This window comes from Solea solea, chromosome 13, assembly GCF_958295425.1.
Source record: "Solea solea chromosome 13, fSolSol10.1, whole genome shotgun sequence".
In the NCBI taxonomy this organism is placed as follows: domain Eukaryota; kingdom Metazoa; phylum Chordata; class Actinopteri; order Pleuronectiformes; family Soleidae; genus Solea; species Solea solea.
In genome coordinates, this window is record NC_081146.1 from 22,371,837 (window position 1) to 22,397,926 (window position 26,090).

Consider the following 26,090-nt stretch of genomic DNA (forward strand, 5'->3'; position numbering starts at 1 on the left):
AGACATGAGTTCATGTTTGAAACAGGTGGTGGGTGGATACATGTGAGCCACATGTCTGCGAAGCTTCATCACTCACGCTGGAACTTTGTGTCCTTCTGCCTCCTCAATATTCATAATGGGGGTAAGATGTGGATGTCGCGTGGTGGAAACTGAAACGTTTTGGGAACTGCCCCACTTCTTTTTACACCACAGCACACGGGAGTTGTTGATCCATCACTGCTTCCATCAGTCCAAATGTTCTATTTTGTACATTCTGTGTTTGGAATCCTTGGTTTGGATTTACCCAAGTGCTGCAACTCATCAAATGAGGCAGCTATTGTGTCCTCACATGCTACAAATGCTGACTTTGGTGTGAGAAAATGAGCCGTTTCCAGCTGTAAAAGGCAGAGTTTCTCAATCCTCGGTCCTGGGAGACCACTGCCCTGCTCCAACACACCTGATTCAAATGATCATGGCTGTTATGAGGCTTCTTGCAGAGCTTCACGGTGAGCTGACCATTTGAAACGAATGTACTGTATTTTCTATTTTATTCAAAACACCTTTATTTTGCTTAAGCCAGGGACTACAAGGGATCGCAAATGAGCCTTGGCTAAGAAATCCTCTCTATGCAAGACATCTGTTTCATACTACTGTGATATGTTATACAGTTTTTTTTAATTGTACCTGACAAATAAAAGAGTGAATAAATAAATAAAATAGCATATCGCAGGCTGCGCACTGTTGTCGTCTGCACGTAGCAAAGTCATCACTGACTAGACAACAGTACAAGATACACTTAAGAAAACCTGAGTAATCTGATTAGAAGTGGATAGTCCAGACACCGACACATGTGCACAGTCAGACTGTTTAACAACATCTTTGTATTACACAGCACTGGGGAAGTGAGATCTGGACATGAGTCGTCACAGGAGACGCAGGACACCGTCCACATGTGATCAGATCACTCAGGACGGATACTGATATCAGATTTGATCAATCAGGGTCTATGTCGTGGGTTCCCAACCTGGATCCAAAACCTTTTTTGGTCCAACTTTAAATTCATTAAGCTATTTATGACCAACACCTCTGTGACCTCTGAACTTCTGTGACCATTACTGTGTTAACAAGTCTCATCAGGTCAGTTAGCGGCTATACCTGATCATGTCCTGCTGTTGTCAGCATCTGTACAACAAAATATCACATCTGAGAAACTTAAAAGTACTAAAGACAAAGAGTCAAGGTATAAAGAGTCAAAATTCTGAGATAAAACGTCATACTTATGAGATAAAAAAGTCGAAATTAGGAATTTTACCTATTTTTTTTTTTTTTTCTGGTTTCCATTCAAACTGGTGTCGAAAAAGGAAAACAATAACAATATCTCAAGTTACCTTGGTTTTGATTTTATGGAAGCACGGGACAGCAAGCAAGCCTATGTTAACCTGGAGAAACCATCCCTCAACCAAAGTGTTGACACAAACAATCGACCACCGACAACGTAAACAAGCCGTAGATTCATCCACACAGCGACGCGACGTATGAACTTCAAAACATTTACACAATAGCAGATTAATCCTCCTAAATGTATAAATAACCTGCCTTTTTCCAGACGCCTCTCGTATTACGGTGAGTGTGCGTCCACTAATATTAACTATAGGTGCTTGTTATGGTAACATGACTGTACAACCACATGAAAGTGGCTCACATCTCTCCATTGTTCTCCCTCACAGTCTCAGTCCACTTCTTGTTTTTTTTTATCTTCCACTGCCCTTCTTCTTTTCCCTCCATTTTCTCCCCCCTGCATCTTAAACGGGTCCTGCTTGAGTCATCTGTCTATAAAACAGTCTGCTGTGTTACCAAGTGACTGATATACTCACTCATGCCAAGCCAAGATTCCACAGTTAAGGAGGAACTGTAAAATATAACCATAAAAAACAGATCCTGGAAGATTCACAGAGCCATTTTTTCCCTTTACTGCCACATCCATCATCACATCCTCTTCCTCTTTGCACACCGCGTCATAAAGTCATTCTAATTAATTTCCCCCTTCTTTGTATTTTTATGCCTCTTTCGTCCCATTATGAGGGACATTTTCTTCATCGCGTCCCATGAAGCGAGACGAAGTGCAGAAATAATTTGGATTCATCACAGGGACGCAGTTGTCTTGCTGTGGTTTTGATTATTATTTACGCGGCGCGTCTCCAAGCACCACTGTATGGCACTTACCCAAAAACGCATGTTACTACAACAAGACAGTATTTACTATCAGTGCCTCCCTTTCTCACTGAAACCTGTCGACAAGCTCCAAGAACACATGTTTCGATGACACTGTCGGAGGAGTCGAGTCAATCTGCTGCAAATCATCCTTACACGACGTTAAGCAGGAACATCTGCCGTGACACAGGCACGGGTGAAAGTCGCTGCGGTGGAAACGCAGCAACATGTGGTCACCAAGCAGGTAGTCACTAACTTTGTCACGGTTTCCCAATAGATTTATTGTTCTCGTCCCAGCCTTTCACTTAAGATTCATGATATAACACAAGTAAGTTGTGATTAACCCGTCAAACATGCAGCGATATCTCTTGATTTACCTCCTCAATATAATATTAGATGGAACACAAATGGCAGTAACATAGCCAGAATAGTCAGGAGAGCTCATATTATTACATCTTGGAATACAAAGCAGTCACAATAAATTGACTTGGGTGAATTTCCATTATCGTATCATAGTCATTTATTTTTGAAGTGCCAGCATTTTTTTTGAGATTCCAGTTTTTCGCTTCAAAAATGTATTATAAGAAACATGTTTTGATAACTTTTGTAGCATTAGTGGATCAATTTCATCTATATCAGTAAGTTTTCATAAAATGTGCACAAATTCGGGTAAAAGTACAAACTAAATGACAGTAGAGTATGGACAGAAGGCACAATGCATTTAGATTTGAGAATATAGTTAAAAAATGATCCCACTCATTTTTTAATTTCCACTAATTAAAGGAATCAGGCTCCCAATCCCGGGACAGGTCAAGGTCTGAGGTACCCCTGAGCAAGGCATTACATCCCAGGGCACAGATAAGTGCTGCCCACTGCTCCTGCGCCCGGTTTGTGGTGAACACACATTACTGGTGTGTAAAAAAAGATGGGCTAAATGCAGCTGTCAAACACAATATAAATGGTGTTTGTGCAAAATTAACTAATACTAATTCTTCTCTAAATATAAAAGTTGGAGACAATAACAAGCAGAAAGAGGCTAAACACTCATCTGAAATGAAGGGAATACAAAGTGACTCAGATAAACAGCAGCAACAAGTTATTGTTGAATCATCTACAGAGGGATTGAGTTCTGGCAGGGATTCAACGAAACAAACGACGACTTTCTGCTGCACGGATCAGAATATTGAGGGTCAGGATGACAGATTATGTGGAGCAACAGCAGCAACTTTGACGGTATCTTACATTACTGGATTGTTTGCCCAGTGAACTGTAAGCCCTCAGCATCAGGATGTCTGTGTAGATTCTCATTCATCCGAATGTCTCTCTGACTTGAAGATTTCTTGAATTTTGATTTCTTCATAAAAAAAAAAAGTCAATTTGCTACTGATTCAGTGACTTTTGGTCAGAACCAGGGCAGCCTCCATTCACCCTCCAAGATTATTAGCAGTTTAGATTAGAGAGTCAATAAAACAGTGAGTGGGGCAGAAAGAGAAGGAATCAAACCTGACTTAATAATGCTATATAACAGGAAGTGAAAGGACTTAGTTCAGCGTTATGCACTATAGTGGTGCATGTGCTGCGTGTTCGGGGCCTGTTCACCATGTGCTGGAGATGTTTCTGACTTAAGTTAAACACAGACAGGAAACCATATGTCTGAGCTCTGCAGTGCGGCTAGCTTACACACACACACACACACACACACTCACACACACACACACACACACACACACACACACACTCACACACACGCGCACACACACTCCCCAGCACGGCGAGGTGCTGCAGCCAAACACAGCAGAGAAGCAGCTGAGCGAGCGACCACCTTGAGGATTCCCCTAAGTGTGATGCAAACCCCAAGTTTCCACTTCCTGTTGTGATGATGCATTTCAGTCATTCTACGTACAGTATAGCAACAAAGCACTTTATCAGGTACACAGAGCAGATAAATGTCGGGCAGACAGCAAGGAAAGCTCTGCTTCCTCTAAAATGTCATAAAATAATAAACATTTCATTATTTTTTTGCTCCACACTTAAGTCTATTATAAATATTCTAATGATGATAAATTATAAATGTCCATGTTCATTGCATGTTTTGCACTGCCTCTTATTCTTATAACATAATTATTCTACCCTTGCAAGAATGTGGCTGACTCCTAACTTGGCAGATCGCAGAGTCTTCAGGTAGGCTTTGATGTTTTACTCAAGAAGATCTGTGAAACTGCAATAAAAGAAATAAAATTAAAAATGTCAGACTGCAGTGCAGCAGCCTAAAAAAAGGGGCGGCACAATAAACATGATATTCAAGTTATTGAGTATTGGCTTCTGCATCTGATATCAAGTGATCGCTACACAAGTGGAAACCATCGTCTGTAGATTCCCATCACTTTGTCTTCTATGCTCGCGTCGAGAATGTTTTATGCCAGCGTCAGACTGAGTCATGCGGTAAAATGTTCTCTCTCTGCTTCTTGGTTTCCCAGGACACAACAACTGTCCACAATCACCACTTTTTCATGAAAACAACTGACGAAGGAACACTGACATTTCGACTGATATATAAGGTGCCTGGTATATGTTCGTCTATAGATTTGAACAGCGCGACTTCCTGCCAAAATCGCCTCCTTTTTGATTACTGCATGACGGGATAATGTGACGTCAGCTATGCGGTGTTGTTTTTCTGGGTTTTCCCTCAGAACCATTAGTTCCAGTAAAGGAAAAATCTTAATGCTTCGACTTATCAAGAGATTTTGGAGAGTTGGGGAGTGTGTGAGCGATTTAGGGAAGAGCCCTTTTCTGTTCCAGCGTGACCGTGCCCCAGTGCACAAATCAAGGTCCATAAAAGCATGGTGAGGAAGAAGTTGAGTGTCCCACACAGAGCCTTAACCTCAACTCCAACACACCCAACACTTTTGAGATGAACTAGAACAGAGACTGAGAGCCAGGCCCTCGCATGAAACATCAGTGTCTGACATAACAAATGATCTAATGGATGAAGAGGCAAATATTCCCACAAACACTCTCCAAACCCTTGTAGAAAGCCTTCCTGGAAGAGTGGAAGCTGTTACAGCTGCAAAGGAGTTACGACCACAGACTAATGCCTGTAGATTTAAAGTGGTTTGTCCCAAAAACACTGTACGCGTACTGTGTAGGTCAGAGGTCTCAAACTCGTGGCCCATCACTTAATCTCAAGTCATAAGAGAGCTATTACTATATGTTTTATAGAGAGTACATTTAGTAGATACACTTTTATTTTTGAAGTTGTGTGAACTATCGATGATGGAATATGATATAATTTTAAGCTTACGTTGCCCACCCCACTCGAAAATGGTTGGCCCCAAGATTATTTTAGTTTGAGACCCCTGAATACTTTTAATTTAATCTATTTACGTAGTTTCATGAGCAACATTTTCTTAAGTGGTGTATTCATAAACCCAGCTGACAGCTCTACTTACTCGGGGGGAATATCAGCTTGTCGTTGCACTCCTCCTCATTAGTGCAGGAGCAGAAGTGAGCCAGTCCACTTGTCGTGTTCTTCTCCTTCATCACACAGGTGGTGCTGTTGTAGTCGTCCAGCAGGACGCCGTACAGCCGCCTGGAAGGATTGTGGCACAGAGTTTCCACAGAGAACCCACTCTCGTTCTTTCTCCTTAGAGAGAGAGGGACAGACAGAGGAGAGGTGACGTCGTCTAACGGATAAAAATCACATTCCAGAGGAAGTAAAAGGCCACGTGCTGTTCTCAGGTACCTACCAGATAGCCACACAGACATCGCTGGTGTCCATGCAGATGGATGTGATGGAGCAGTTGGACATGCAGGTCCCTGTGCCGGTGCACGAGGACAGCTCCCCATCACAGAACTTACAAAGCTGCCGTAAAGGGTAAAACGGAGGCAAATCTGCAAAAACACACACAAGAGTATCCATCAGTTATCTTGTTACACACATGATGATATTACTTTTAATGTCACTGTTGTCAAGTCTTTACTCTGGATGAGAAAAACGCTCATGAGCAACTTATGCAACATCTTAAGCTGGTCAGAACCACCACACTACTGTGAGCCACAGTCACCATGTAGATATGATCACTCTCACTGGCTGCAAGGTTTTGCATGTCGTATAGTGGATTGCGTGCCACCTGAACCAACGGCACAATCAGTCCAATCTTATCCCTGTTATTCTCCTTATAGCATCTATGTCCGTCTGTGACCTGTTCAGACCTGTTTGGACTCAGACTCACTGCCTGTGAGCTAAAAAACACTTAACTTAGAATATGTCAGTGTGCTGTTTAAAGAGTTTCAAATCTAATGAAAATTCAGATACACTTTATTGTCCCCACAGGGAAAATGTTCTCGACGCAAGACATAAGCGAAGTAACAGTGTGTGAAGAAAAAAAAGGTAACATGTTAAAGAAATCTAGATATAATTAGATATATTTAAAACTTTGCCTTAACTGGTGTTTTAATTACAGCTGTCCATGTTGTTATTTACTTCATTTCACATTTATTCTTGTTTGTTATTGATATGAATAGATTTATTTTGCGTCATAAACATGTTTTTATGTATGCATCATTCCATATCAGTACAAAGACTTTTACTTTTGTAAAATTTGTAAAATATCATCACATGATGGAATATTGTGTTGTACTTTTACGATCATATTGCCCACTCGGTACCCAACAGTTGTTTTCCAGACCGGCCCCCTCTTGACCAGACTAGCCGCTCATTGGCCCCCAGGTCATTTGAGTTTAACACCTCTGCTGTAGAGCATTGATGAGGTCAGACACTGATGTTGGACGAGAAGACCTGGCTCACAATCTCTGCTCCAGTTCATCTCAAAGGTGCTCGATGTTCTTCCACACCAAACTCAAAGCCTGATTGAGACACCTGCCTTCAATACTTAACAGGTGTGGCCAAATAATTTTGTCCAGTATCTGTACTGTATGAAATGTGCCACTCCGCAGATGACCTCCTGCTGTTTGGCGTAAAATACGTGGATCCAAGATGCAGGTAGTCGATCAAGTCTTTCTCTTAAGACTGAGGAGATCAGATTGAGTGACAGATATCTACTCCGCTTCTCTCCTGCAAACAGGCTTCACATCTGAAAAAATCCAAGGCATAGTCAAAACAACTGCACGAGGGTGCAGTCTGTGCTATCGTTGAATCAGCCACGTCTGCAGATCTGAACGTAAATAATAAAAAAACCGTGACTGGAGGAGGACCTCATTTAACACACATGAATCCTCATTACCCTCCCTACATGTCAACAAAGACGGCCTCCCTGATCCACTGTGTGTGTGTGTGGTTTAATGTCTGTGTGTGTGTGAAACATATTCAACCACAGTCTGCATGGATGGACTGGTTTATTCATTTCACAGGAGGCACAGAACACTTCCATCACAATAGGTTTGGTTTGTGGCAGGAGAAGAGAAAATGACACCTCGCACATTCGGAACAATTTTATGTCTCATCCTGATTTCACAGCCTCGGAATCTGCTGACAATGATCTAGGTCCACTACAGTCAAAATACACTCGTTATTTTGGGGCTTTTTTTCCTGCAGCTCACACGTTCACTGCAGTGTATTGGTCACATGACGTTGGTGACGCATGTTTTTAAACTGTGAGCTCAGTAAAGTTAAGTTTTTTCACTAAGATTTTGACCAATATCAGACTAATATTGATACTGAATATCACATCAGCTCATCTCAATTATCAAATAAAAGCTGCTGAGTTAGTGCACACAGAGTCTCTATGTCAGAGGTGTCAACTCACGGCCGTGGGCCACATGCAGCCCCCCAATCAATTTGTCAAGTTATAATGAGTTATTTCTGTATGTGTTTTTTTATTTTGCATCATAAATCTGTTTATATTGTGAACTATTTATTATTCCACATCAAAACAAATACTTTTATTTTGAAATTACGTGAAATATCATCATATATATTCTTATTTCAAGGTCTTTTTTGCTGACCAAACTAGACACTGAGTGAATTGTGATTTAATTACTTATTAGTGTCAATATAGTAAAAACAAATCCTTATTGTTTTAAATGATTTCCCAGTGTCGTTTCAGATCAGTTTAATCATGATTTCCACAGCGAGAGGGGAACCTTTTCAGCGATACAGTGCAACAGAAAAGCAGCAGCAACATGAGGAGAGAAAATATTTACAGAAGGAACGTGATAAAGTTTGGAGAGAACCTTTTCTGTGTGGGAGCCAGAAACACCCACCCAAGGAATGCTGCATGGGAACGAATGAAACAGACCTTCTCCATCTCCGCTCTCTGAGTCTGTCTCACCCTCCCTCCCTCTCTCCCTCCCTGCCCTTCCTTCACTCTCTCTCACTCCCTCCATTCTTTCTCCTTCTACCTTATATGCTGTGACATAATAGCACATTTTTGTGGAATGAGCCCATGTCACCTACCATGTTTTTGAAGCTGCTACACTGATAGACAGAATATGCACCACTTTATTAAGTGTCCTGTGTACCTAATAAAGTGGCAGGCAGTGTGCCTCTCTGCTGCTGCTTCCCAAGTTTGATGCGTTCATATGATTTTGAAGCCGTCCGGTCATTTTGCTCATCATTTTCCTCCCAGAGAGCTGCTGCTCACTGGATGTTTTCTCCTTTTTCAGTTTCAGACGGTTATGTGTGAAAATCCCAGTGAATCGTCAGATCCTGAAACTCTCAGACGAGAGTTCGAAATTTAGCAGGTCTTCTTGGCAATGCATTGAGTTGCTGCCATGCAATTTGACTGATTTGTATTATTCAGCAGTTTAACAGGTGACCAGTGAGTGAACTCCAGATTTTGCAGGGCCCTAACGAATAATATTATAAATAATAATATGATTACAATAAAATAACAATATACGTATTTTGATGTTTGTAGGTATTTTAGGACAACTGATGAAAAAGTTTGTATCAGTGAAGTTTAGTGGTTAACAAACAACAACTGTTGACCTTACTGCAGCTTGGCATACATAATCTTGCATATTCATTCACTCTATATGGAGTAAATAACTTTTCCAGTTAATAAAAGTGGGAAATCAATCAGAATATTGTGTCAGCTCACACATGAAGCAAACATGTATCAGTCATAGAAGTGGGAATCACTGGGTACCTTACGATACAGTACAGTCCGCGATAGTACATGGTCCACGATACCCATAATATTCCTTTTAGGAATTCTGGGTAATTACTCAAACAGTGCTGGTGCCTCTCCACGATGTACCTCAGTGATCTCATACCACACCCATAGAATCCACTTCTGAAACTTTTCGTGGTCGCGTCCTGGGGTTTACGGTCACACGCCAACCTGTTACCGGTGTCTCACTTTGCTAACGCTGAGTTGCTTTCCGTGCCTTCATCAGTCTTGGCGTAAAACGAATCACTTCTTGTGCACACGTGTGCGATTGTCATCAAAAAATAATGGCTTAACGACGAGTTGAAAAGTTACACACTACACCTTTAAAGGGGCTGCGGCGCAGCTTCACAGTCTTAACTTTGAAGTCCGTGCGTTTAGCGCCGGTTCAGGAAGTCAAAGGGTAACTGTGTACAGAGGTCTGTGGTGGTATGTGGGTCACTGCACCAGATGCTAAAGTACTTTGACTTTCTCTTTTATTACTGCGGCACTTTCCCTCTTCCTGACAGTCCATGTGTGTGTGTGTGTGTGAATCACAGTGAGTGAAAACACCAATGAGCTTAGTGCGTCACAGGAAAGCGCCGGCTGTCATTAAACTGCACTCCTGATGATTCCTGAAGCGGCTGGATTTGAAACTGGAGATTTGGAGGAGTGAAAACTCTTCTGCAGTGGATGCACGATAAATTTTGCAGTGATAAAGTAGCAAAATAGGAACAATATAGGAGTTTATGTTGAGCATAAATTACAACTAAGACCAAACACACTCTTGTAGTGTTTAAACATAACACTTTTCTTGAGTGTATTTGGTCAATTTGAGTGTTTTAGTGTTACTTCAGCGCGACAAAATTTACTGTGCAATGTTTTTATGTCAGAGAAAGTGCAATGTAGATGTTTTTACACATAATTACAACTTTATTTTTTTTCTAGGAAAATCAGAAATACTGTTCTACTGTCGATACCAGTGTTTGTGTGGAATTTTGACCGGAGTGTTGTTCATGTGCAACTGCAGTATTTTTCTAAATAAAAGAGTATTTTAACATTCATTAATTTGAAAAAAACTAAGAGGTATTCTGGAAAAATGGAAAAAGGCACTTTCTCTTTTCCTTTTATGGTCAAAATAAGCTGTAATAAGCTGTATACATGTGTTGAGGGTTAGGTGTTAAAGGGTTCAAGAGCTCAATATTTTCTCAGGTGGATCTTAGTATAAAAAGAGCCACTGTATTAGAACAAACATTTTGGGTAGTGACATTTCATCTTTCTTGCTGATAATCCTAATCTATATCCAATCCATAGCTGCAGCTGCCACAGAACAAAACTTCACATTATCAGCTTTGCATCTTAAAAAACACCTCATATCTCAGTCCACTCTTTCCACCAGCTGAAGTATCCCCCTCCATGTCCTGCCCCACCTTCTTTCTTCCTCTTCCCAAACCACAGAGGATGTGAGCTCACAGTGGGCAGAAGGACAGACAGGAAACCTGACTGTGATTTATCACATATACAGGAAAGGCTGCTCCAAACTCTACTCTACTGTTAACGGAAAAAGAGAAAAGCCTTCACAGCATGTAAACATTCTATAGCATGGTGTCACTGAGAAGATTCAACTGTTGAAACAAAGACTTCAAGTGTTTGGAAGTGTCTTTGAAGTGATTGTTCCGACAAACGTGAGACTGGACCGTTGTCGGATCTAGAGGCGGGGCCATGGGGACACTGACCCCAGCTGAAGTCTAACTGACCCCTGAAGAGCCACTGTCCTGTTAGTGTCTGTCACTACCCCCTAACAACTGGTGGCAGTCAATAGAAATGTCTCATACTCAAACAAAGTGTTTTAGATTTGACATGAGCAAACAAATAGCATAACCATGCACTGGAAACATGTACAACCACCTGCCCCACTGCATTAAATAGATAAATAATAATAAATTAGCCTTATGTGGACCCAATGAACAGGTATTGTAGAACCTGGAGGGCATGTGTGAAGACTTGGAGTGGTTTCCTGACATTTGAGATCGACTGGCTACTGAACTACATTGGCTCTTATGACCAATGAGGGGCGGGTCAAAATATTGTCGTCCTTCATCAATACGATAATCGATACACCAGTAAGAATATTCTGAAACTTTCAGCACACGATCAATTTCAGCCACAACCCATTATTCAATTTCTATTGTGTTTGATATTTCTGAATTAATTTAGCATGATTAATTTTTTTTTGTGTGAAACAACAACACTCCACAACAAAAACAAACACTTTTATTTTGAAATTCTGAAAAAAACATTGTTATTGCTATATGATTAGAAGCTAATATCGCCTGCTCCTACTCAACAGGTTTGTTTTTTTCTTTTCCACTTGACCGGCCGTCTCTTGACCAGACTAGATGCTCACTGGCCTTTTGAGTTTGAGACCTTTGCTCTAAAGTAAACAGTTCCTGACAGTTTCACTCGCCAGGCATCACTGCTTCATGTCACCTCATGGTGGCGCTGCTGAAATGAATGAGGGAGAAACTTGGGTGGAAGTTAATTGGCCGAAGATGAGCAAGAGGGAGTTTACAGCGGGATAATGGCGAAGAAAGCTACGTTAAGAGATGCTCCATCCATGTTCAATACATGGACTTTATGAGAAATCCTGCATTTTTAGCTTTTCACGTTAACATTTTGTTTCCTTCAGTTAGACAGATATCGTGATGTATCGCTACATGATTGTCTCGCAATATATTGATTATCACAGAATCGTTGAATTGTGATATTATTGGTATCGCGAGGTAACCTGTGATTCTCATCCCTACGACCACAACAAAAGTGATTTACTCCATTGTTGTCAAACCTGAGACAGGTGCTCAGTATCATGATTCACTTTTGTACGTTACTTTCTTATTCAAGTTGAAAAAAAAAAAAAACATGTACGAGAGAGTAAAACCTGCATTTGACAAGGCTCTTCTGAAGCAGTGTGGCATGGAAAATATAAAGTAGAGGTATAAAAAATCCTTTTTTGGTCACTGAAACGAGAGAAGACAACTGGCAAGAGGCAGCACAGGGCCACATAACTGCCACACAGCAGGAGGCTCCGCTCTCTGCCTCTGCTACTCAAAGTTATCCCTCTTACAAAAGACTCTACCTTAATCCCCCTCTCTCTCCATTTTAACCCTAATCCTCTCATTCCTCTCATCTTTATCTTCATCTCTCAGATTACCACTCTTCCTCTGCCACCACAGCATCTATCCCTTCTTCTTTCGTTCTTCCTCTTTGACCTGGAGATGCAGCAAAGCGAGTCACAAAGGGGAAGACGACTAATATGGTAATAAAGCAAAGGGAGACACTTCAGAGGGATTTAAGTGAGCGACCCTCTTCTCTTCTCTTCTCTTCTCTTCTCTTCTGTTCTCTTCTGTTGTGTATACTAGGCCTCAACAATTTACTTATGGATTCATCTGTTGAAGTTTTTCTCTACGTTTTGTTTTGTCGACATTAAATATACGCAGATATTTAGCAGTTTAGAGTCACAGAGACGCAGAGAAACGCATAATATTCACATTTAACAAGCTGAAGTTGTGTTGTTCTCTTCTCTCAGGTTGTCTATGATGATCCACTTCTCTATTATTTTTGTTGTTGCTTATTTCATTCATACACTATAAGTTATGCATGATAATAATAAACTAGTATAGCTTTAATCAAAAACAGAACTTCATTTGGAACCCTTGCTATTTTTTCAAACTATACTTGTCGTTTAAACTTTTCTCTCTTACTCTGCCACTGCCTTGGAGAGAACGCCTGAGTACACGGTGGGCGACCTCTGCCCTGACATGACGAATCCTCCCTGAAAAGGAAGGGTGAAGGAACCTTCCTATGACAGCGCACCGCCAAGTCAACACCAGTCAAGTGAAAAACAAGCAATGTAAAAACAAAAAAATGACACAGCCCTGTTGTTTGCATAACACAAGAGTCAGGCTGCTCTGGTGCAGGGAGAGTGATGAGCTCCAGGGAAATCAACAACAAGTGTGTGTGTGTGTGTGTGTGTGTGTGTGTGTGTGTGTGGGGCTATTTTCTGACACATACAATGCCGCACGACCACACAATCTTTCTGGTATGTGGGATTTCCAGGTTCAAAATAGGCTCCTCTGAGGGTGGAGGGCAGGAACAAACAGCAGCGAGGAGTAGGAGGAGGAGTGCAAATGAGATGAAGAAGATAAACAACATGTATGAATTATCACAGATCATGTTGGTCTGACACCACATTAAATGATTTCCACAGTCACAGACAAATTTACCCAAGGTGGAATAAAATCACGAGCGTTTCGCTGGAGCTGTGGCTCATCACAGTTTCCCAAACGTTTCCCACATTTTTTGACCCAAAACACAATATAAATTGCATCAAAAGCAAATTTCTGCATCATGCAGCAACTCATTTACACCCACCCCTGTCAAATTCACAGTTTTTGCACATTTTTAAAACATATATCTTAACTGAAATGTTGGGAAAATTCTGCAAATTTCTTTGGGGACCAAAAAGAAATCTCCTGCGACTCATCTGTGGGCCCCCAACCCAGTCTTTGGCAACCAGTGATTTAGTGTAAGGAGGTAATCCAAGCTGTTTCCAGTCTTTCTCGAGTTTCCTTGTTACACAAACACGTTTGATGTCTTTTAGTCTTGGCTCACGCAAACAGTGTCGTGACAGTGTCAACGAGGAATTGATGAGCTCTCAGCAAACAGGAAGCAGAAAAAAAACAGACAACAACTTGGCCGAGAAACAAGACGGCGGTGCGAGAAAACATGTGGAAACACAGAGGAAACCAGAGATTTACAGTAGATGCTGTTTGTAAGTGACCCTGCAAGATCCACAGTCTTTGCAAAACCACAATCTGTGATTTAAAAACTCTACAGACTTGTCTTTAGATGTGAGAATGTAGTTTTTCAAAAGTCCTTTCCACTGGTCTGAGCATCTAGTCTGATCCAATGAAAAAAGTTGGGGTAAAAACGACTGTTTAGGGTTGATATTTCAAAGAATTTCAAAGTAAAAGTCTTTTGATGAGAGACATTTAGCTCACTGTGCAAATATATTTATGTTGCAAAAGGAATTCACTTCAATTACATTTTTATCTCTATTTCATACAGTACATTATCTCAAGGCATGGTGAGGCCAGAGGAAAAAAAACAACAACTCTGACAGAAGCAGACAAAGGCTACACAGTATATAACAAACGGAAGCAAAATCCAATCAAAAATTAGGTAAATAACACGTGCAATTACAACACTTAACAAAACTTTTCCTTCAAGTACCAACAGAGGAAGCTCGCGTACCACTGATGGTACACGTGCCACAGTTTGAGAACCATGGCCTCATATACACATACTCAGAAAATCTCATGTTACATATCCAAATTTTGTTGAACCATCCAGAGTTTCATCAAGATTTAAGATCATTACAGCTTAAAAATGTCCACATGTATTATTGATTATTCATCATCAATATAAAGCTTCCTTTACTGGAATAATGTGGTCAAATAAAGTTCAGAGTTTGATAACTTTACTCATGGAGAGTCTTCTCGCCATTTAAGCTCTATTCCAATCATTTAGCGTTAATCTGGCTTACTGCAAGTCTCTATGTGACCCTCTATGACTCTCTTACAGGAATCTCTTACAGGACGACCTGCCTGATGAGAATCACATGGATTCCTGTTAAATATTTCAATTCAAGAAAACTCCCTGACACCATCAGGGAAAATCAAGACCTCTGCCAAAAAAGCTTACGCCCAATCCCACCACATGTAAAACAAAGTTCTGCCCGTTTATCCAGATTTTCTCCAAAATGTTTCACTTGGGACTCCACAACTCAACAAGACCTCATGGACACATGGAGGTTTTTTTTGGGTAATACTGCTGACAGACAGACATGCATACAGACAGACAGACAGACTGACAGACAGAACATAAGGTTCAGACGTTCACCAAAAGATATAGCAGATACAGACAATATAACTGTGACTGATAACTTAAAATATACATTATGCCACAAGCGATTTAATTTGCACAACCGTCTTAAATTAACATTTTCTCCCCAAAATTCTAATCCAGACTCAAAACCCACCTGTTCTGACTGACCTTCCCCTCATGATTCTTCTCCACATGACATCACATCTGTTTTTATTTTCGTCTCTGTCTTTCATCTTTTCTATATGTCTTGTTTTATCCATGTTTTACTGCTTGTTGTTATTTTTGGACGTATACTGCGACCTAGAGAGCTCTGAAAAGGGCCTCTAAATAAAATGTATTATTACTGTTATGGACATTTTTATTTTTATGAGAATTTTGACATTCATTTTCTACATTGAATTTTTTTCTTTTTTCTCGTTTAGATTCATAACTTATGGCTTTAAAAAAATACATATTATATTCATATGTTTGCACATTTTACAGTTAAAAGTGCTTCATAATAGAAACCTTTAGTGGAGCATGAGATATAAAGAAAGCCAGTTTTATAGAAAATGATGGTGTTATGTGTTTGTTTGTGTGTGTAATCAAACATGTGCTGTGTAGGAAAAGGCAGCACAGTTTGTTGTGACAGTATCCAGCAGCAGCAGCAGTGAGGAGCATAACTGAACAGTGCGTCAGTCCGCTGCGCTCTGAGTCACCTGTTGCGCCTCTCAGCAGCACCACACTGAGCCATGCGTAAACCAACCGGAAAGAAAGTTTCCCAACACACACACCTTCAACTTCTGTTGTAGTCAAATGAGTCTTAAATGGACGGAAGTGGACATTAGAGAGGACACGAGGAGTGCGTAACTCACCGGCAGTCCCGGGCTCCAGCAGCACAGCGACGAGGAAGACACATAACGCTCCCCGTAAAGACATCAAAGTGCGCTGTCCCTCCATCTTTCTGTCTGTCCCCTCTGTCCAAACACTGTCATTCACTTTCAGTGGTAAGTTACCGAGAGTCCAGCGGAGGGACTGTGTCTTCTGCTGTCTCTGCTCTGCTGGACTGTTGGACTGTGCGCTCCACCGCGCTGCAGCTGGAGACTCACTGCTGCTGAAGCGCACACACGCGCGCGCACACACGCACACACACACTGCGACAGGAAACCGGGAGAGGGCGGGGGAATCGCTCTCTCTCTCTCTCTCTCTCTCTCTCTCTGTATATGTGTGTGTGTAATTGCCCAAATAGTGTAAATCAGAAGAGTAAACAGCTCTGTTACATAAAGTCAGGGCCATGAAATGAAATGTTGTCACAGCTCCTCCGCTGACCTGTCCACTCACAGTGGCCACACTATGAGAGGTGAAACACTGTGAGTTTGTGCTGCAGATCATGAAACTTCGAAGGTCGAATACTCTGAAATACTCTAAATCAAATGTACAATCACCTCGAGGCCAGAATGACGGTTTATGAAACATCTTTTGAGTTTTGATGATGAACTGAAGGCTACATACAGTACAGTAGGTTCTCCAACAGATTTGGAAGGAAAGGATATTCAGCTGCAACATGTAACTGCACTAATAAAGTTTACACACTGTACCTTAATGCATAATGGAACCAATATTTGTCCACACACAGGAAATATAAATAATAATAAAAAAACATTAGCTGCATACATATGTACTATTACATGTGCAGTGTGTAACTTTTGCATGTTTTTTGTTATTATTCTGCCTCTGTTTGGTCTTTGTAAACAGAAATGAAGTAACATTGTACTACATCCTCTGTGTCAAGCAATACTATCAGACCTGAGTAAGGGAGCGTTTGTGAGAATTTATCCCGTCAAACTGCTGAACCGGCAGGTTTTGAGCAGTAGTGTTCACTTCTGAAACTTTTAGTGTACACTTCTTAGTGTTTTCAGTCAACCTCCGACCTGTTTACTATACAGCGCAACGTTGCTCCCTCTGTTTTGACATAAAACTAAGCAGTTCCTGTGTGCAGCGCGGGAATGTCGCCAGGTGTAACGACATCTAAACACAGACAGAGTCATATAGAGCTGATAGTCTAAATGAGCATTGTTTGGACGATGGTTCGAATGACAAGAAAGACACAAAATAAGAAAAACAAAAAGTAAAAGTGACAATCGTGGCATGGAATATTAAAACTTACCTTAAAACACATTTTTACTCTTTGGCTTTTGACCCAGTTTGAGACTTTGATTTTATCTGTTTTTATTGCATGACTTGTTTATTTGTGCTGTTTTATATTTTCTACAGGATTTTGTCTCTTTTATTGTTACTGTTGTGTTTCTGCATTTGATTTATCTCTGATGTACAGCACTTTGTCTCAGCTGTTGTTGTTTTTAAAGTGCTTTATAAATAAAGTTGGACTCGACTGGAGCGCAGCATTTTTGAAACCTAATATTGCTTAGGTAATAATTATCAATTTCACACATGCAGGCATAATTCAGGCAGCGTTTAAAGTTTTTTTTTTCTTTTCTTTCTTCTAAATATTGTTCTGTTGGCCGGAGGCATTTTGTTTTTTGCAGACTCGAGGCTCAGTGACAGCGAGACACTGAACGCGAGCAAGTCTGTTTGGTCATATGATGCAGCAAGTCTGGACATGCTGCTCTCTACCAACATTGGAAGTGAGCCACTCAGTCCAGGGTCTGAACCCACACAGTCTCAGAAGAGCTATGTTTATTTTTCAGCCCTACAGTACATGGCAACTGTGGTAGAACATACAGTACTGTATCATTTCATACACAGAGGCTGCACATAAACTCATCATGTGGCGTAATATCTTGAGGAGAAATTCTGACATTTACTTCCACTGAGGAAGTTAGGATTCCAGCCGCATTGCTCTGTCTCTTTGTTTGTTTCTCTATTTGTGGAGCAGCATATCTTCAAAATCTCAGGAGGGATTTTGAAGATATTTTGTGGGAATGTGGGTTGTGACCCAAGGAAAAAAAAAATAATTGGTGGTGATCCAGTCATGGATTTGTTTTTAAACATTGCAAAATAGGGGAATTGACAGTGTGGGGAAATTGATGAGACTTGGCGTAGGTTTACAAACTTCTCTAGTGTTATTTTGGCATGGGAACGGTCTCTTCTCAAGTAAAGTTAACTATATCTGCATTGTGTGCTGTTTATTGGTTGTAATATGTTGACCTATTAGTAGGAATTTGCATGAACTTTAGCTTTTGGGCCATTTGACAGCTCTACCATCCACAGCATGAGCTTCAGCTCTTGTAGCAACTGGACTTTTTGAGAAGACGTTTCACGTCTCATCTTGGATGAGAAGTATTGAAAAGACCCCTTGGATGAGAGTTGAAACTACAAGTCCAGTTGCTTTGATTAAGTGACTTTTGGGTGGTTATAGTTGGATCAAATTTGGTGCAAATATTCATAGAAGCTATCAAACAACAGTTTTTTTCAGGACATTTAGCACGACCACAGTAATTTACTGTGTGTACAGTGACAGTACTGTAAATGGACAGCTGTTTACTGTCACTTCACAGTAATTACATGAATTACTGCGATTTAGCAGTATTTTCATTATTAAATACTATATTAGATTAGACTGTATAATCATATTTTTTCTGTAACAGCCATATCAAACTTACAGTGCAACACACACAAAAAGTAAAGCCTGATAAATAATGATGATGTCATTTATTGTGAGTTTTACTGTTAAAGCTACATAATACAGTACAATACAATTCTCAATTAAACAATTAAAACCTGCTAAGATCCAAAATATGCAAAAACATTTGTTGCCAAAGTGAGATATCAAACAACAGTGTGCCGTGTCAGGTTACTGCCACACGTTAATTCATTACTTGTGAAGGCTGAAGATCACATCGTCTCCCGACGAGGCAGCTGCTTCCGTCTCGCTCGGTCTCACACTGGTTCCTGATCCACAGCTGCCAGAAACCATCTCAGACATCTCCAGCAGGACAAGTGGAACGACGCGGTGGAGTGATTTCACTCGGCGGCTACGTCTGTGCACATCATTGACACACACTGCACACGATAATCTGCAAATGTGTGTTCAGACCGAGTGCGTGTAATCAGATTCTGCAAATATGTGATCGGATTTGGAGATTCCAATTAGGTATTAGAAAAAGTAAATGATTACATCCCATCTGGAGCTCAGTCACGGGTGGTGATGATGATGATGGTTTTTAATCTGGAGGATGAAGATAGATGGATATGATGCTACTGCAAAAAAATGAGCAGCGATATGACAGCTCATACCTGAAGCTCACTGTGCCGCACAAAGGTCCACAGAGAAAATCAACATTTGCATCACGAGGTCAATTTAAATGAAGGATTTCAAAGCCTGAAGTCACACAGTCACACGTTTACAGATGGAGACAGCAGTGGATCAACAGCTCCTGTATGTCAGTGGTGTAAAATCTCTCCTTTTCTCTATGGACTTTGGTGCAGCAGAGTTCTGAAAATAGATCGTTTTTTTTGCAGGTCATTAACTATAATCTGATAATGAAATAAGGTCCATATTACACACTGTAGCTTTAATAATGACCTGCAGGGAACATGAAAGACATTTCTGTTGCTGCTCCTATGAATGGTCTTGTTATGGAATTAACAGGTATTTCACATTTTGGCACTGTTCTGTCAAAATGCTGTGTGTGTGTAAAACACACAGTGACTTTTAACAGTGTGCCAAAATGTGTGTGTGTAAGAAAGGGAGAGAGAGAGAGAGAGAGAGAGAGAGAGAGAGAGAGAGAGAGAGAGAGAGAGAGAGAGAGAGAGCCATGAGCTTAGGTTTCTGTTTAAATTCTTTGAGTTATGTTCACAGCTGTTGTCAACATTCCATACTGGAGTCTGCTGGACTTCCAGGAGCTGGCAAGACACACACACACATGCACACGCGCACACACACATGGACACTGTATTGACTTCTTTTTATTTAGACAGCATAAACAGAGTCTTATCCCTAACCTTAACCATGATTAGTATCTTAGCACTGGACATAACCAGCTCTTCTGAAATGAGGTTCGGCTCATTAGGACCAGGTTTTGGTCTCCATGAGGTCTCCTACGGGTCCTGACAAGGTCAGTGTTTATGCCAGAAAAGGGCCTTCAGATGTAGCAAACACAAGTACACAAGACAATTGAAAATATTCATCAATCCACTTATTTCATGGTTATTATTTACATCCAAGTCACTGCATTTACTACTATTTAGGTCATTAAAAGTGTGTGTGGGTGGGTGGGTGGGTGGAGCCTGCAGGTCAGCAGGAGCAGTCAGTAGCAGGTGAGTTGATTGGCACAGCTGCAGCCAGATGACTAATCATGCTCTGCTTTAAAAAGCAGTGGAGTGAAGGACGGACATGTTGAGGGCGGGAGAACATTACATACATGTTAAAAGTCAGACTTAGACAATAATTTGGTGATCTGAGTGTTATGTAAACACGTTAGTGAAATCAAATTATTCTTAGTTGGACTAACACACTTAGATAAGTCAGATTACTCCTGCATGTATACGCTTACTAAACGGACTGAAGTCGGACTAAATTTTCTCTCCGCTCTTTGACCCAGAAGTAGAAGGAGACAACATAACAACAAGTTCTGAGCTGTTGCCGGAAAAGACCAAACAACACCGTGGCATCAGCTGAGTGAACGCTGCAGAGAAGACCCACTCAAGATTAACAACAGGTAAGAAAACATACAGAACCACAGCACGATCCACCTCACCGTTCACTGTTTGTTTCTCTGTGACGTAAAAGGTCAACAGCACAAGCTTCTAGAGAGATACATAGACGTACATGGTCAATAAATTGTTTTGGACAAAAAGCCACATGGATCCTATAGAGCTCCAGTAGCTGACATCATGCAATCCCTTTGGATCAGGAAGCCATGTTGGTCAAATCCATACCAGGCAATGCTGTATGTCAGGTAACTAATGTCCTTGCCGGCTGTTTTCATAAACAGTGACGACAGTGGATAGCTGTTGTGTCCCTGGATGAAAAAAAACAACAAGCATTTTACCAGACCACCAAACATCCTGAGAGACGGCGGAGGTGGATCTCTGTCATAAAACACAACTCAAAAAACGAGTACAGAAGATGGGACCAACTCTGCTTGTGTAGTGGTAACTTCATATCAGGGACAGAATCCAACACTGATTCACGCTAATATCTTGTTTATTTTACATACTCTTATTGTCAAATTATGTGTGAGGATGAAGGAAAGTTTGAAAAGAAAGATGTCGGCGTACAGCAGGTCTGGAATAATGTTTCCATAGAATTGTAACGATCAGATATATTCCGTCTATTGAGTTATTGCGATATTTTTGCTCGATCTTTTTTGGATTTAAAGTGCCCGTTCATCTTTGCAGAAGCTTTTCCTGCCAACATGGCGGTGTAAACAAACCGATGGCCCATAGTAATGATGTTGCATGGCCATTAGCTGTTTCACGATTCTCCGATTTTAAGATCACGATTTGATCCTCTAACTTTCTCTCTCTCTCTCTTTTAGCCATTTTTACGCTTGTCTAGTTTATACTAGGATCATTGGTTTCATGTCCTGATATAATGTCCATGATTTGTTTACAATGTACCACACTAAACCGTTATTGTCAAATCTAAACAATTTATAAAAAAAAATATGAATGTAACAATAACCAGTTATGGTTAAATCCAGGGTTCCTACAACTCTAGTTATCGCTTTAGTGTGAGTAGAATTTTGAGGAAGTTTCGTTCCGATTGAGGACAGAAGAGTTGCCTGTGTTAACAGAGTTTTAGATTAGATTAGATTAGATTAGATTAAAGTTGTTTCTGTAGTTATGCCTTACATCCTTATGATGCATGCAGAGCTTTGCTACACATGCATAACATCGCTGGTAGTTTTTCTGTCGACAGCAGGGGGCGGTTCGAGTTCGATCGACGTTTTGCCCCAAATCAGCAGTTGCCGTGGTTACTATTAGTTGGCAGCAGCTTTGGGTTAGCGGGAGGAGCTCATGTGTAGTAGTGCATCATGCATCAGATATTTAGCTTAATCTAGGACCAGATTTTTGTGTCCACACTGCATGAAAAACAGCTCCATCATCATCTGTAATTTTAATGTTTTATTTAGCGTCTTTTATGACAATTTATTAATGATTTGTCTAAAGTGATTTTCACCGTATTGTTATCCACGGAAGAATGAAGATCTACTCATGGCTCCGCTCGTCCAAACACAACGGGCGCACGCTCATAATTTAATTTACACATTCTGAGGTGGTTAGCGCGACACATGGGGGTTTTGGTCACTCACACATACACGGCACTAATTGAAGGCCGTGTTGACGTGTGCGCAGTGTGAGTCTACCCACCTGCTGTCCTGTGGACTGAGGGAGAGCTAATGTTGCAGCTTAGAGCGAATAACTCTGGGTTAGAGAAGATCTGAAAAGTCAGGATACGTGGCAACGAGGAGGAGAAGAATGAACAATTTGTTGTTGACAGAAGTTTGTCCATATAAAAATGTCAGTGATAATCTTGTAGGACAATAGAAGCTTCTTCTGGACTTTTATTACTTTAAGATGGTATTTGCAGCTGGGTCTTTTGTCTTTCTTTATTTCTGTCACGTTCTGAGTCCCTGTCTATTTTTTTAACTAATTACTTTGATGCCTTTGAATTGTTTAAGGGTCATTTATTTGATTTCAGAGCAATGGAATCTTAGAGTGATGTTTGTATGAAGGACTAACACATGAAGCCCACTGCTTGAAGTTTTTGAAGTGTGGTTGGATGAGGTGCTGACAGCGATTCTTACTCTCACTGAAAACATGGCTGCCAGTGAGGAGACGAGACAAAAGACACTATTTATTCACTTAAAGCTGCAGTAGCCAGGACTGCAAAAAAAATGGTTCTATTAAACTTTGGGAAAACGATCATAGCTCTCTCCCTCCTGCTTTCCTTTTGTTGTATTTCTGTGGCCGCCCTACAGCGCCACATACAGGCCTGGCATAATATGGTACAGCGTTTGGAGTCGTTTGGGAAACAATGCCATGTTTAGGGAAAACTTTTCAAGAAGGAAAAAGGGTCGTTTTTGTTGGGTGTCTCCAGCACAAGAAAAGGCCTGTATGCTAACGAGTGGAGCGTCGAAAGGATTGTCCTCTTGTCCGCTCTGTGTGAACGGCTGTGTGTTTGGCCAGAGTCACTCTTGGTCAAAAGCTGCCAGTGACAGGACAGATTTAGTTATGAGGCTGTAAACAGAGCTCAGAGGAGGTGTAGAGGTGTCTGCAGCAGCATATCAGCCAACTAACGGTGTTAAAACTGTCCCGTCTGTCTCATGAAAACACACAAGACGTGACACAGACCATGGTTTTTATTCTGTGTTTCTGTCAGGGCTCTGTCTTAATCAGGTGTGGGTTTGTCTTTCAGTTGCTCTTTTATTTTTATACTTGCCTGTTTTCCACTTCCTGTACCTGTTTTTTTTCAACGAAAAGGTCCCAACAACAATCTCTCACCTGAGTGGAAAACAGCATCAGTTCACTCAAGTAAGCGAACAGCAAGGACGGTTCTCAAACCCGGAAGTACATACTTGCTTACTTGAGTATTGAGAAACGGCCCTATCTAGATATACAATCCAGCATTCACCTCATGTCCTCGCCAGATTGTCTTTGTTTCCTGCCTGTTAGCCTGTTAATCTTCCACCGGGTTTGAACTGGACGTAAGCCTTTGTCCTCTGAGTCATCTGTCTCCCAGTGTACGTCACATTTTCCCTTCTCCCTTTTCTCCGTGACGAACCACAGTTGTATTAATTTTCAGTGGTTTCAGCTGCTATCACGCTTTCCTCGTCTGTGATTGGTTGGGAGTGGGTGGATTTGTCGCAAACTCAAAAAGCCATCGTGCTTCAAATTGAGAGGTTTGTGAAGTGTCCGTATGTCTCAGCAGGTTGTGTTTTCTAATTGTTTCAGACTTTGCGACTTCATGTGCCGATTGGCTGCAAGCTAGTTGCAAAACCTGGCAACCGGATCATTGCACTCAACATCATGTAGTGGGTTTTAGGCTTTTGTAATGAAAATTACAACCAGAAGTTGTATAAATACTCTCCTCATCACTCTTATTTTTTCTTCTTCTTCTCGTGTTTCTCATGTTTCTTGACTCCAGGCCTTGTCCATCCTGTTGGTAACATTCCTTAAGGACTACTCAGCCAGCGACTGCATAGAAGGCTGCTGTTAAGAAAAACACTCTCTTCCCAAGAAAAACACTGCCAGCATGCAGGGTCAGAGTGGGAAGTGGAATCAAATGTTGTTTATCTCTGGATGAAAGGAAAGCAAAACGGTCAGGTGTTATGGGAACCTGAATATTAGCAGCCTACTACATGTGTTTTCATATACTGAATGTAATTAGCATGGCTGGCAAAGATGGCTTCTTGTCTCCTCCTTGTGGGGAAATTTTTTTTCTCCTCTTCCGCGTCTGTTCATTGAGAAACGGCAGCGACAAAACGGAAATAGGTCACGTTCACGTGGATCAGACACGTGATAGCACCAAACCAGGAAGTCATGATCAGATCGGTTTCTGATCAAGCTTTTAATTTGATTACCTGAGTCAGGTGAGGCACTGGCCTCCACATTACTGATAAAAGTAGATTCTGAATGTCATCATAATGGCATTTTTTATAAAAAACGTGATATTTCAGAGCAGGTCAATGAAAAAGAAAGTTGTGAACTGAGAACTTGTGTTTTACTGTCAGTTTTTGTCAGTGCAGCCAAAAGTCAGTGCAGGTTCTACCCAACTTCCTACCCAAGTACCCAAGTATTTTTGTAAAAAAACAAAACACCAAACCGTGTTTTGTGGTTTTGTGGTCCAACAAGTTAGAGGAGAAAACTCTACATTCCTCATGTCTGGATCATACTTTCCACATCTGCATATCTTCAGCGGTCCTTTCGGGTCCATGTGACGTAAATTTCATTATCTGCCCATTTCCATGGGGTTTTAACATGCGTGCACGTCTACAATTTGCATGCAACACTTTCCAGTCCAGTTGGGCTCTTGTTTTGGTTAAAAGGTGAAACACAAGAAAAGACAGCGACCACGGATGTTTGCTTGAGATTTTGTGGGGAGGTTTTGCCGGCGAGATGGAGAAAATGCACGTGTGGAATGGTGGATTGACGCGGATGCTTGCATTCAAACTGCAGAGTGACCGACTTAGCGTTACTTTTCTGAATTCATAGATGCAAATGCAGCGGCTGCAGCAGATATTATTTCCAACTTGTAGACACAGCCATCTTTATCTTGTATCTCTAGGCAGGCTTCAATCAAGCCGAGTGTGTTTGAACAAACAGCTGATAAGCGTGGGGTGAGAGTGCATGTGTTTCACGTGTGTGTGCATATGTGAGGCGGTGGGTGTTTCGTGTTGCAGCAGTGCGTATCTGTGTTGAAGGACTACATTTGTTCTTGTACGAGTCACATGACCGCTACAAGAATGGAATGTGTGCTGTACACACACGCACACACACACACACACACTTATCATCATCACCATAAAAAGAGCAATTTGCTTCATCTGTCACATGAGAAAGAAGAACTGAAATGATCCGCATCTCTTTTATTCAAAGCGCTGCCTCCTCGGCGAGGAGAGAAGTACCTCGGTAATATATTTCCAGTTCCTCCCGTGTTTCCTTTTCTTCGTTACCACTTATCTGTGTTTTCCTGGCACGGACAAAGGAAAGACACACGTCAGCAACACAGAGTGAGGCACTGTTGGGAAAAGGCCGTTGGAAGGGAAGAGCCTTTTGGATGGAGACAGATTTGAGGATGCGGTGCCAAACACTACATCACTCAATAAAATAGATGAGAAGTGTTAGAGTTTGGATGAAAAGTCACTTTCAAAGGCTATTAAAATATATGTAAACTAT

The 26,090-nt window shown here is 41.1% G+C and overlaps 1 protein-coding gene across 1 annotated transcript in view; it reads right to left on the bottom strand.

Annotated features, from left to right (window-relative positions):
* tgfbr2b (transforming growth factor beta receptor 2b) overlaps nt 1–16,339 on the bottom strand; it is a 30,543-nt gene extending 14,204 nt beyond the window's left edge. Inside the window, exons 1-3 of the mRNA XM_058648437.1 lie at nt 16,100–16,339; nt 5,937–6,081; nt 5,640–5,833 (exon numbers count right to left, since the gene is read on the bottom strand). Of these exons, the coding sequence (XP_058504420.1) occupies nt 5,640–5,833; nt 5,937–6,081; nt 16,100–16,184 (424 nt within the window). The 5' untranslated portion in view covers nt 16,185–16,339. The remainder of the gene's footprint in view (nt 1–5,639; nt 5,834–5,936; nt 6,082–16,099) is intronic.
* Between the last annotated feature and the right edge of the window lie 9,751 nt (nt 16,340–26,090).